Below are 13,745 nucleotides of genomic sequence, written 5' to 3'. Positions count from 1 at the left end.
GATTTCAAGGGATTTTTCTTTTTTAAAATTTAAGATGTGACGTATTGCAGATATTTATGTACTGATGAGAATGATTCATTAGAGAGGGAAGAATGTAGATGTAAGAGAGCAGGAACAGTTGGAGTGATGCATGAGTGGAAGGGTCGGCCTTAGGACCACGGACAGTTCATCCATAACAATGGGAAAGAAAGTAGACAATATGGACACGGTCGCAGATAAGATGGATGTGGACATGGGACGTGTGTGTGTGTAAGTTCTTAGAGAAACAGGAAGCAAGATTGTCACCTGAGTGGTGGGAGGATGAGGGAAAGTTGCAATAACAGATTAGATAGGACGGGAGCAATAAATTTGGCTCCTGAAACAATTGCAATCTTCACTTGTTCATTCAGTCATCAAAGTTTATTGAGTGCATATGTCATGTGCTGAGCACTGAGGCACAGAGCGAGAAAAACACTTCCTGTCTTTGAAGAGCTCACAGTCTAGTTGGGGCGACCGCACGGTGTTCTGTGCATACCTCCGTACCTACAGGTACGGTGCTGTGGGAGTCCAGAGCAAGGACGCTACACCTTATGGAATCTAGGAAAGAAGAGGTGACATTTGAGCTCTGAGAGACTTGGCTAGATGGAGGAGGGGAAGAAGATGCTCTAGGAAGAGCAAACTCCTAGTAGCTTCAAGGAACAAATTGTGTTCAGAGAACTGCAGGTAGGGCTGGGTGTGGTGGCTCACACCTGTAATCTCAGCACTTTGGGAGGCCAAGGCAGGAGGATCCCTTGAGCCTGAGAGGTTGAGGCTGCAGTGAGCTGTGATCGTGTTATTGCACTCCAGCCTGGGCAATAGTGAGACCCCGTCTCAAAAAAAGAAGGAAAGAAAAAAGAGACAAGGGAAGTAGTTCTGCAATAGCTTCCAAAATTCCATTCTAACTCCCTTCAATGGATTCTCCATGTAGCATCCAGAGTGATCTTTTCAAAAGCTTAATTTACACTTCAGATCATGTAATACTTCTGCTTGCAACCTTGTCAGTGGCTTTTGACTACGTCCAAACTCCTAAAATCCAGACTCCTAAATGTAGTGCCATCACTTTAACTCCTGCCTTTGTCTCTGACCTCCTCTAGTTACCCCTCTTCATTCTCCCCCTGCCCACTGAATGCAGCCCCTCCCCTGCCACCCCCACTGCCATGTTTGAAGCATGGCTTGTGTGGGAGGGAATGATGGAGAGACTCAGGGATCGGATCATGGGTGGCCTTGACTCAGTTCTCAAGTATGGCAGGAGTCCATGAAGGATCTTAAGCAGAGAATTAGATGGCCAGATCTATATTTTCAAAAGATTCCCTGGCAGCCTATTGCAGGATGACTGGGGCAGGGGGACCGGTCAGCAGGATATCAAGTCACTCAAGTGAGAAGTGGTTGGGATTCAGCCAGGGCAGTGGCAGTTGGAGGGAAGTGCACAGAGTAGGCCATAAAGGAGGTTGAGTCTGAAGGACCTGGCACCAGTTGATTCTGGTGGTACCAATGACACATGCCCTACAGAAGATAATACATGTGAATGTTCCCCAGTGAAGGAGCAGATTAATTAGCAAATGCCTCGAAGATAAGGAGAGGAGGTGAGAAATGCTGACTTTCAGCTGTCTCCTGTGATCAATACTTTTATGCCACTTTGGATCTTTACAGTGTTGGTGAGGGGAAGGTTTAATTGCCAGTTCAGGATTTTGAAGTAACCAGCCCCTTAAAAGTTACTGTATTTTAGGCTGAGCATGATGACTTATGCCTATAATCCCAGCACTCTGGGACATTGAGGCGGGAGGATCACTTGAGCCCAGGAGTTTGAGACCAGCCTGGGCAAAATAGCAAGACTCTGACTCTACAAAAACATTAAAAAGTTAGCCAGTTGCAGTGGTACATACCTGTGGTCCCAGCTCTTTGGGAGGCCAAGGTGGGCGGATCACCTGAGGTTTGGAGTTCGAGACCAGCCTGGCCAACATGGTGAAACCTTGTCTCTACTAAAAATACAAAAATTAGCCAAGTGTATGGTGGTGGGCACCTGTAATCCCAGCTACTCAGGAGGCTGAGGCAGGAGAATCGCTTGAACCCTGGAGGTGGAGGTTGCAGTGAGCCGAGATTGCACCACTGCACTCCATCCAGACTGGGCAACAGAGTGAGACTTTGTCTCAAAAAGTAAGTAAGTAAGTAAATAAATAAATAAATAAATAAATAAATAAAAAGGAAATTAAAAAGTCCTTTCAACCTTTATCACCAATACATTTATTGAATCCATCTGTGCTATGGCTGCCCAAGTTTCTGGACAAATGATGAGAATGTGCGCAAGCAAATACGCTTATACATTGGTAGTTTGCCCAGAGCTTCCTCAAAAAAGACCAGAATTTTCAAAGTACAGAGAATTATAAAAGTTCCTCAGGAAGGTGATTAGTTAAGTATATCCACAGGATCGAAGACTGTATTGCTGCTTTTGAGTGTATTGTGACAAGGACAGGTAATTACAGTATGTTATTAAGTAAGAAAAGAGCAAGTTGCATATATATGTTGCTAAGTCTGTAGGAAAAATGTCTGAAAGGGCCAACATTGAGCTGTGGTTGCTTTCGGGAAGTAGGTGAGAGCAGAGGACATAATTTCTTTCCTTTTATGCTTTGGCATATCTAGATTTTTCCAATGAATGGGTTTTTGGGAAAAAAGACTCCTTCTTGAAGTATAATGTGCATACAGAACAGTGCATATCATATCAAGGTATCATGTGATGAGTTTTCACTGCCTGAATGCCCCTGGGTACTCAATGCTAGACCATAGGACACCAGCCCTTCTCATAGAAGCCCTCCTCATGTCCTTTACCAGGAAAGGGTAACCTGAGTTCTCACAGCATAGATCAGTTCTGCCTGCTTATGTACTTCATGTACATTGAGTCAGAGTATCTTTTTTTTTTTTTTTTTTTGAGACGCAGTCTCGCTCTGTCGCCCAGGCTGGAGTGCAGTGGTGCGATCCCGGCTCACTACAACCTCTGCCTCCCAGGTTCAAGCAATTCTTCTGCCTCAGCATCCTGAGTAGCTGGGATTACAGGCGTGCACCACTAGGCCCAACTAATTTTTGTATTTTTAGTAGAGATGGGGTTTCACCACATTGGCCAGGCTGGTCTCGAACTCCCGACCTCAGGTGATCCACCCACCTCAGCTTCCCAAAGTGCTGGGATTACAGGTGTGAACCACTGCACCCTCCCGTATCTTACTTTTTTTTTTTTTTTTTGAGACGGAGTCTCGCTCTGTTGCCAGGCTGGAGTGCAGTGGCGCGGTCTCGGCTCACTGAAACCTCCACCTCCCAGGTTCAAGCGATTCTCCTGCCTCAGCCTCCCGAATAGCTGGGATTACAGGCGCCTGCCACCACGCTTGGCTAACTTTTGTATTTTTAGTAGAGATGGCGTTTCACCATGTTGGAGGATGGTCTCCATCTCTTGACCTCGTGATCCACTCGCCTCGGCCTCCCAAAATGCTGGGACTACAGGTGTGAGCCACCGCACCCAGCCTCGTATCTTACTTTTATAATGAAAGATTTTTCTTGTTGTTGTTTGCGACAGAGTCACTCTTGTCTCCCAGGCTATAGTGCAGTGGTGCGATTTCGGCTCACTGCAACCTTCGCCTCCTGGGTTCAAGCGATTCTCCTGCCTCAGCCTCTGGACTAGTAGGGATTACAGGCATGCGCCACCACGCCCCGCTTATTTTTTTGTATTATTAGTAGAGACAGGGTTTCACCATGTTGGCCAGGCTGAACTCCTGACCTCAGGTGATCCGCCCACCTTGGCCTCCCAAAGTGCTGGGGTTACAGGCGTGGGCCACCGTGCCTGGCCTACTTTTTTTTTTTTTTTTTTTAATGTCACTCACTACCCATGTGCCTGTGTTTCTGCTTGTATAGATCATCCCTCAGAGGTGCCAGAGAAGCTCATCCAGGACCGGTTCCGGAAGCTGGGCCGTTTCCCTGAAGCCTTTAGTTCCATTCACTACAAGGGAACGAGGACTTACAACCCTCCCACGGACTTTTCTGGGCTTCGGCGTGCTTTGGAGCAGCTACTAGAGAATAACACCACCCGTTCTCCCCGGCACCCAGGAGTCATCTTCAAAGCCCTGAAGGTCAGCTGGCTTGTGCCCCAAGGGCTTCTCATTGGGGTGCCAGTGGGTGGTGAGAACACTCAGTTCACCAGCTTTTGTGGTGCTGGTGATTGGAAATCTGGGTGGAAAGAGGTTATAAGAAGTGGAAGCACATGAATGGAGTCTCCATCTGTCAGATGCTTTCATCTTGCCAGGAGTGCAAATATGGGGAAGTCATAAGTGATAGTAAAAAAAAAAGTGCCCGGTCCTCAGCTAGGAGAAAAACCAGGCACTCATTTCTGGCTGGTGTGGCTCAGCCCTGGTGAGTTGGTGTCATGTTGAGTCTCACTTAATCTGGACAGCCTTTATGCTTTTCTTATTATTGACGCACTGTTTTTTTCTTATCTAAATTAATTTATTCATAGAGGAAACTTTTTGTTATCACTATAAGCGGAAAACTAGTATCACAGGGATAAATTTTTTTTTGTTCGGGGGGCGTTTAGGAGCAGAGGTTTAATAGGCAAAAGAAAGAGAACAGCTCTCTTTCTCTTGCGAGAGAGGTGGACACCTGAATGGGACTTCCCCCCAGAGATAGAAAATTACCGAAACAAAACACAAAAATAGATACACAATAACATTACTATTTATTATATACCAAAGTTCAGAGTACTCTGTATGGATTAGTTCACTTAATCCTTACACCAACTCCATGAGTTAAGTACTGTTAACATCCTCATTTACAGATGAGGAAACGGAGGCACCAAGAGATGAAGTAATTGGTTATACACAGTTGCTGAGTGACAGCAGGCCTAACCCCTGGCCAGTTTACGCTAGAGCTCCTTCTCATAACCACAAAGGCTGTACTGCCTCTCAACAAATAAAATCGCATATTATTCGTTAGCTAGAGACTGTTACGCATGGAAGGTTCTGAGACTGGGTCCTGTTTTTTCTTTCTTTAAGAGGGAGATTTACAGCCAGGTGTGGTGGCTCATGCCTGTAATTCCAGCACTTTGGGAGGCCGAGGTGGGTGGATCACTTGAGGTCAGGAGTTTGAGACCAGCCTGGCCAACATGGTGAAACCCCCTTTCTACTAAAAATAAAAAAAATTAGCCGGGCATGGTGGCACACTCCTGTAATCCTAGCTACTTGGGAGGCTGAAGCAGGAGAATTGCTTGAACCCGGGAGACAGAGGTTGCAGTGAGCCGAGATCGCCCCACTGCACTCCAGCCTGGGAGACAGCGAGACGCTATCTCAAAAAAAAAGAGGGAGATTTGGCCCCTTAAAGAGAGGTGGAGATTAAATGAAAGCATACTTAAGAGACAAAGTACTTGTTATATAGTAAAAATATTCAGTGAATGTTAATTGTGAATAATATTAAGGAAAAACTATGGAAAATGATTACATTTGAATAATTCATGAAATATGTACATTTCCAGTTAGAATTTGAGGTTCAAGTGCACTTAGTTGTATTGGCTAATAATGTCCTTGTAGTGGCTCAAAGGCAGTGAAAATGGAAGATGACGCTTACGTAATACGAACATTCTGAAAAGACGCTGAATCAGGCAAAGGGCTGTAAATCTGATCACCGTGCATTATAAGGCAAATAGGCCAGAGGCTGGATTATAGCAGCTCCTTTGCTCTTCTGGAAGTTTGAGGCCAGCCTGGCCAACATGGTGAAACCTGTCTCTACTAAAATACAAAAATTAGCCGGGCGTGGTGGCAGACACTTGTAATCCCAGCTACTAGGGAGGCTGAGGCAGGAGAATCGCTTGAACCTGGGAGGTGGAGGTTGCAGTGGGCCGAGATGGCGCCACTGTACTCTAGCCCAGGCAACAGACCTAGACTTCCTCTCAAACAAACAAACAAAAAAGGGCCAGGCGCGGTGGCTCACGCCTTTAATCCCAGCACTTCGGGAGGCAGATGGATCACCTGAGGTTGGGAGTTCAAGACCAGCCTGACCAACATGGAGCAACCACGTCTCTACTAAAAATACGAAATTAGCCACGCGTGATGGCGCACGGCTGCAATCCCAGCTACTCAGGAGGCTGAGGCAGGAGAATCGCTTGAACTTGAGAGGTGGAGGTTGCAGTGAGCTGAGATCTTGCCACCGCACTCCAGCCTGGGCAAGAAGAGCGAAACTCCATCTCAAAAAAAAAAAAAGAACCTGTTCAGCTGGAATTCTGATGATTCCTGGTAACTGGCATCCTCAGAGTTTCACCGAGATCTGATATTTTCTATTCTCTGAGGTATAGGGGCTGTGCTGTACTGAGCTATGGGACTGACTTCTTTTGTCTATGGGAAGGAGTCATTTGTTTAAGTTTGTGATTTGGGTTCTCCCCAGAGAATTGTGCAGTTGTTGCAGTTTACCCAAATCTTTGAAAAAATTGGTTTTGTACTTTTTTGTTTTAAACATCCTTTAAATTAAAAATGCTTAATTCTCTGGTTATCACTCTAATAGCCACTTTTAAGGTCTGCCTTAGGCAAATTGACCAAGTAGAGTTTTATTGTTAAAATAGACTCTAACTAAAGTTTTCATAGTTCACAGCAGTGTATAATATAAATGGCTGTCTTTTCTTCTCCGCTTATTTTTATTTTGTTTTATGCTGTTGTATTAATTTTTTTTATTAGTAGCCTTGAGTCCTTTTGAGATAAAAGAGTTGGGGTGGGTATAAACAGATAAATGACATATGTCAGAATAATTTGTTTGATTTCTTGAATCTCCCATTTTTTCTTTTTCTTTTTTTTTTTTTTTTTTTGTGAGACAGGGTGTTGCTCTGTTGCCCAGGCTGGAGTGCAGTGGTGTGATCACAGCTCACTGCACTCCAGCCTCTCACAGCCACTGCACCAGGCCCCAAGAGCTTTTAACTTCATGCTGTATTCCTTCCCAATAGTTATTTCACTTCTAAAGAGGTCAGAGGATGTGACCATTTTAAAAGGTTCCTGATACATACTGTCAGTTATATTTGAGTATTTGGTTATTTTAATTAAAACAGAGGTGTCATTTTAAAAATTATAAAAGCAATGTATATTCATGATGAACAATTCAAGTACTGCAGAATGTATGAGACTTAAGTCCCCTTTCCTTCCCCTACCTCCCCCCTCCTCAGTCTGTAGAGATAACTCTTAATACTTTCTCACATAAGTGTCTAGAAATTTTTATTGCTGTGTAAGCACATGCATAAATATATGTTTATAATGTATGTTTTTCTTCCTGAATAAATGAGATGATAGTAAAGTTAAATCCTTTTCCCCTGCCTGGTGTCCTTTTCTAACTCTGCAGATAACCATTATTAGTAGTTTATTATATATGCTTATAGAAATTGCAAATGCTGGCTGGGTGCTGTGGCTCATGCCTGTAATCCCAGCACTTTGGGAGGCTGAGACAGGCAGATCACGAGGTCAGGAGTTCAAGAGCAGCCTGGCCAATGTAGTGAAACCCCATCTCTATTAAAAATACAAAAATTAGCTGAGTGTGGTGGCGGGTGCCTGTTGTCCCAGCTACTTGGGATGCTGAGGCAGAATGGCTTGAACCCCTGGAGGCGGAGGTTGTAGTTTGCTGAGATTGCGCCATTGTTCTCCGTCCTGGGCGACACAGCAAGACTGTCTCAAACAAAAAAAAAAAGAAGAAATTGCAAATGCTATAAAAGTGCATGTGTGTGTGTATATATATATCCTTCATAAATTAGATCATACCATTTATATTAATCTATGATTTGGTTTATTTTCCCTTTTTTTTTTTTTTGAGAGAGTCTTGCTCTGTCGCTCAGGCTGGAGTACAGTGATGCAAACTTGGCTCACTGAAACCTCTGATGCCCAGGTTCAAGTGATTCTCCTGCCTCAGCCTCCCAAGTAGCCTGGATTATGGGCACACGCCACTACGCCTGGCTAATTTTTGTATTTTTAGTAGAGACGGGGTTTTACCATGTTGGCCAGGCTGGTCTTGAACTCCTGACCTCAGGTGACCCGCCCGCCTCCTCCGCCTCCCAAAATGTTGGGATTACAGGTGTGAGCCGCTGTGCCAGGCCCGAAATGCCTATTTTAAATGCCATTCGTATACTTAAAAAAAAAAGTTATTAGGCCAGGTGCAGTGGCTCACGCCTGTAATCCCAGCACTTTGGGAGGCCAAGGCGGGCAGATCACCTGAGGTCAGGAGTTTGAGACCAGCCTGGCCAACATGGCGAAGCCCCATCTCTATGAAAAATACAAAAATTAGCCAGCCGTGGTGGTGTGTGCCTGTAATCCCAGCTACCCGGAAGGCTGAATCAGGAGAATCCCTTGAACCCTGGAGACGGAGGTTGCAGTGAGCCCAGATTGCACCACTACACTCTAGCCTGGGTGACAGAGCAAGACTCTGTCTCAAAAAAAAAAATGTTTTCAGCTCTATCTTATTTTTGAAGTTCCACCTGATTGATGCAGTACTCTGTTGGATTCAAAGGGAGTCAAAGTACTACTTTTTGTGTTTATTATTGACCGGGAAATGCGGATTTGGAAATGTGATGAATGAGAAGAACAGTGTTTGGTGTGCACACATGCATGCACGTGTGTGTGTGTGTGTGTGTGTGTGAGAGAGAGAGAGAGAGAGAGAGAGAGAGAGAGAGCTCTGCAGCTGTTTTCTGCTCTAGTGGCTTGCCCATACATACCTGGGAGTGGTTTCCCTATTCCTCCTGCTGACAGGATCACTTTTGATGTCATTCAGCCACACTGTTGTGCAGGCCCCAGGCCCCTTTTTTTCTAGCTGGCTTATGTCCCATTTCTTGACTCCTTTGCTCAGGGTCCACAATAGCAACAGCCTAGATACCTACAAGCAGCGCATACCTGCACTGAGCAGATAAACCTGTTTACAGGAAACAAATGCTCAGGTCTCTATGGAATAGACGAATTAATATTCAATACTGGAATTGAATATTGAGTTAACTATGGTTGTCTGTACTTACAGTTCTGAATAATTGGGAGAATCATTTCATAGTTGAATTTGTATAGGTTTTATGTAATTTTGTCTTAATTTTTTTTTTACGACAGGGTCTGGCTCTCTGTACCCTAGGCACCATCTAGACTCATTGCAACCTCTGCCTCCTGGGCTCAAGCCATCCTCCCACCTCAGCCTCTCAAGCAGCTAGGACTAATAGGCACACGCCACCACACCTGGCTAATTTTTGTATTTTTTTGTAGAGACAGGGTTTTTGCATGTTGCCCACACTGGTCTTGAACTCCTGAGCTTGAGGTATCTGTCTGCCTTTGCCTCCCAAAGTGATGGGATTACCAGGAGTGAGCCACTGTGCCCAGCCTTTATGTACCTTCTTTAACCTCTGAGCTCTAAATGTAGAAACTCTTGACGTTCCAATTCTGTTACATCGGGAAGCATTTATGAAGTATTTATAAAGTTATGTTTTGTTGGGGTGTGATGTCATTGATGACAGAAGTGTGTCCCTTTTGAGTCAGGAAATTCATTGCTAGCCCTTGATGACTGGGGCCAGCCCTATAGATACAATAGAAAGAGCCACACTGTTGTCAAGGCAACTAAAGTTCAAGATCATCTGGTCTCCAGGCAACCTTTTCCAGACTTGCCTCAAATGCTTTCCCAAGCTTTCTTGGGGTAGGTGGGCCCTTCCCTGCCTTTCTCTTCTGGCTTTGGGATCTCAGGAGGAGGAGAACCTGAGAAGCTGTGGAATGATGTGAGGTTTGGAATTTTTGAACCTGCTAATAAGTATATGGATCAGGAGGTATGTAAAGAAAAATTGCTGGGCGCGGTGGCTCACGCCTGTAATCCCAGCACTTTGGGAGGCTGAGGCGGGCGGATCACCTGAGGTTGGGAGTTCGAGACCAGCCTGAGCAACATGGAGAAACCCTGTCTCTACTAAAAATACAAAATTAGCCGGGCATAGTGGTGCATGCCTGTAATCCCAGCTACTCGGGAAGCTGAGGCAGAATTGCTTGAACCCAGGAGGCGGAGGTTGCGGTGAGCAGAGGCCGTGCCATTGCACTCCAGCCTGGGCAACAAGAACAAAACTCCGTCTCAAAAAAAAAAAAGAAGTTCTAATTGTTCTTCGTTTAAAACCTAACCTGCCCTTTTTCCAGATCTCCTTTAAAATTCTCTTCTGCCCTTTTACTGAAGGAAGTAACATATTGTCCTTTTGTTAAGGCTTCTTTCCCTTATTTTCCCTTGGATAATGCCTGGCTGCTTCACACTGGGGCTGGACTGAAAGTTAGAAACTTGGAGCAGCATGTACTTAGTGATTTCTAAAGCGTGGAAAGCGCCTTTCTGTAATTAGCCTGAGGAATACTTTCAATATCCAGTAATAAGTGAAGATAGGATTAGGAATGGAAGCTACATTTCAACCTGAAATTTTCAGTTTGCTTTGTGGATATGTTATCTTCTTGGCATTTATTTTGGCCATTTGCTGTCCTTTGGGTAATGTCTGTTTTGGAGGTTGGTAGAGTTGATAAATGACTGGCAAACACTATAATAATTCTTTTTTTTTTTTTTTTTTTTTTCCTGGTGACATTTTTCCTGCTTTGAGTTTGTTTATGGCCTGGTAAACTCCAAGTGAGTGCCTGTGGTTATAACTGGGATAGAAGCCCGGGAAACTCACAGATCACATCTGGGCTGTGCCTGTGGCTTAAAGAGGAGCCATCCTCGTGAGTCTTGGTTTCTTGGATCCAGCCTCACATAGATGAAATGGGCATTAGTCATTATTTGTAGTGATCTTGAATAAAAGACTGAGTGGTGTGAGGTGTTTATAACCTGCAAGGCAATTAGGGTAGAACAATAACTTTGCTTATCTTGACCTCTTGGGGAATGGGCTGGTTCTTTCCAAGGTTTCCCATGGTAAGGACTGATGTGATTTGGGTCAGGAAGGTCAAGGGTAATGAGCAGAAGTTACTGGATTTCCTCTGTGCCTGTGTTGCTTGTACGGTGCCTGCAGTGGGGGGCCAAAGTGCGGAGCTCTCTACTGAGTGCCATCATGTCACCTTCCCTCCTTGGCAGGCACTAAGCGACCGCTTCAGTGGTGAGATCCCCGATGACCAGATGGCGCACAGCTCCTTTTTTCCAGATGAGTATTTCACCTGCTCCTCTTTGTGCCTCAGCTGTGGGTAAGTAAGGCCACTCCCCCACCCTGCACCCCATACCTTGAGAATAGAGCCTTTGAGTGGTGCTTCCTAGACTTCGGTGTGGATGCAGATCCCCTGGGATCTTGCTAAATTACAGGTTGTGATTTAAATTATCCAAAATGGTACACTCCCATGTTCCCACAAGATCCTGGTGGTCTAGGAACCACACTTCTGAGGTAGCAAGAGCTTGAAGGACACATGGTGGTGAAGAATCTCCTGGAAATTCCAGCTGGTATAGATGTGAAATTGACCAGCTTCTGGTTTGGGAGGTTTTTAGGGCAGAAAACTTTGGGTTGCCTGCTTTTCTGTGTTTCTTCTACCAGAGCTTCCAGTCACTTATTCGTAGTATTCTAAATATTCAAGTGATATTTGAGTGCCCCCCTGTGCAAAGCACTATGGGTAGGTATTGATCCCAGCTGATTCTTTTCACTATTAGGGCAAATGTTTAGAGCACATTAGAATTTTCTGGGGAGCTTTCAAAATTATTGAGGCCAGGGCACCACCTTCTGGGATTCTAATTAACGGGTCGTGTGTAGGACCTCTGCGTTGGTATGTTTAAGATGCTCCTCAGAGGATTCTAAAGTGCAGCCTGAGCTGAGGACATTGAGTTGGGACAGTGCTTCTGAAACTTCAATTGCATATGCATCACCTTGAGATTCTGTTAGAATGTAGTTGCTGAATCAGGTCTGGGTGAAACCTGAGATTCTGCGTTTTTGTCAAGGTCCCGGGCGATGGCTGTGCTGCTGGTTTGTGGACCGCACTTTGTTGCAGTTAGAGCAGTGATCCGCAAATTTTAGCATGCATCAGAAAAACCTGAAGGGCAGGATCATTGGGTGCCCCCTCCACAGTTTCTAATTCAGTAGGTCTGAGGTAGGGCCTGGGAATTTGCATTTTAATAAATTTAATAAATTCTCGGCCAGGCGCAGTGGCTCACGCCTGTAATCGCAGCACTTGGGGAGGCCGAGGCAGGCGGATCACGAGGTCAGCAGATCGAGACTATGGTGAAACCCCTTCTCTACTAAAAATACAAAAAAATTAGCCGGGCACGGTGGCCGGTGCCTGTAGTCCCAGCTACTCGGGAGGCTGAGGCAGGAGAATGGCGTGAACCCGGGAGGCGGAGCTTGCAGTGAGCTGAGATCACGCCACTGCACTCCAGCCTGGGTGACAGAGTGAGACTCTGTCTCTAAATAAATAAATAAATAAATAAATAAATAAATTCTCAGGTGATGCTGATGTTGTTCATGGGGACTACCCTTTGAGGATCACTGGATTAGTTTGAACTGTTGATGGCTGTTAAATCAGTGTGGTGGCTTGTTTGATGGGCCCCAGGGGATTTAAATGCAGTGTGTCGAGGTCAGATGGCAGTCTCCATGTCCTGTAGACAATCCCTCCCACTCTCTTCACTACCAATTGTCTTTGCTCCTACCAGAACCACCCTGTCCTGCACACTTGTCCTTTTACAGGAGTAGACCTGACCTACATCTGTTATGAATGGTCATTTTGCTTTGAGTCCTGTAGGCGACCTGCTGCATGCAGAACCACCTCTGGCCTTGCCAAAAAAAAGACCTGGCTCTTGGATTATACAGCCTGGGCAAGGGAGAACTAAGGATTATCTTGGAGAGTTCAGTTTGGAAAGGGGAGAGGGATGTTAGTTGCCAGTGTGACTTACCTTCCTGTTTGCATGCCCCATGAGCCCAGCACAAGAGGCTTAAGCACTGTTGGATCATTGCTCTCCCATTGTGAGCCTCCCCAGGATTTCTGGAACTTTCCCTGTTATCATAGTGAAATTCTAAAGTCCTGATCTCTGTTTTTGCATTGTCAGGATGGCAGAGCTCATTGTTCATTTGGAAGGCTTGTTCAGCCTAAGCCTCCCCTTAATGCATTGCCAAATTTTGGGGTTGGTTTTCATTTTGCATCTTGGCAGCCTGTTCTGTGTAAATGTTCCATTTTATCTTGTTTGGATTTTTTGAGTCTTCTGAGAGCTGTTCAGGTTCCCTCTCTGGTCAAGTTGGTATCTTATGGCTCCTCCATTTCTGCTGAGGGGACAGGTAGTTTTTCCAAGAAGAGATTTCTGGGTGTATTTTTTTTTTTTTTTTTTTTTAAGACAGAGTCTCGCTGCTGCCCAGGCTGGAGTATAGCGGTGTGATCTTGGCTTACTGCAACCTCCGCCTCCTGGGTTCAAGCGATTCTCCTGCCTCAGCCTCCTGAGTAGCTGGGATTACAGGCACGAGCCACTATGCCTGGCTAATTTTTTTGTATTTTTAGTAGAGACGGGGTTTTTCCATGTTGGTCAGGCTGGTCTCAAACTCACTGCAACCTCCACCTCCTGGGTTCAAGTGATTCTCCTGCCTCAGCCTCCCGAGTACCTGGGACTATGGGTGTCTGCCACCATGCCCGGCTGATTTTTGTATTTTTGGTAGAGTTGACGTTTCACCATGTTGGCTAGGCTGGTCTTGAACTTCTGACCTCAAGTGATCTGCCCCCCTTGGCCTCCCAAAGTACTGGGATTACAGATGTGAGCCACCATGCCTGGCTGAGATTTCTTTTTCC

The 13,745-nt window shown here is 45.4% G+C and overlaps 1 protein-coding gene across 13 annotated transcripts in view; it reads left to right on the top strand.

Annotated features, from left to right (window-relative positions):
• The window catches only part of ZFYVE1 (zinc finger FYVE-type containing 1), a 52,949-nt gene that overhangs the window by 28,746 nt on the left and 10,458 nt on the right, over positions 1-13,745 (top strand). For 11 of the 13 annotated variants that reach the window (XR_010136850.1, XM_009249235.4, XM_054529595.2 and 8 more), the window contains 2 exon segments: positions 3,913-4,127; positions 11,071-11,177. Coding sequence is in view for 12 of the 13 variants with exons in the window: in XM_009249235.4 (XP_009247510.1) it covers positions 3,913-4,127; positions 11,071-11,177 (322 nt within the window). In the remaining variant the exon portion in view is untranslated. 13 annotated transcript variants of the gene reach the window in all.

Source organism: Pongo abelii, chromosome 15, assembly GCF_028885655.2.
Source record: "Pongo abelii isolate AG06213 chromosome 15, NHGRI_mPonAbe1-v2.0_pri, whole genome shotgun sequence".
Classification (NCBI taxonomy): Eukaryota; Metazoa; Chordata; class Mammalia; order Primates; family Hominidae; genus Pongo; species Pongo abelii.
This window is presented reverse-complemented; position numbering and strand designations above follow the sequence as displayed.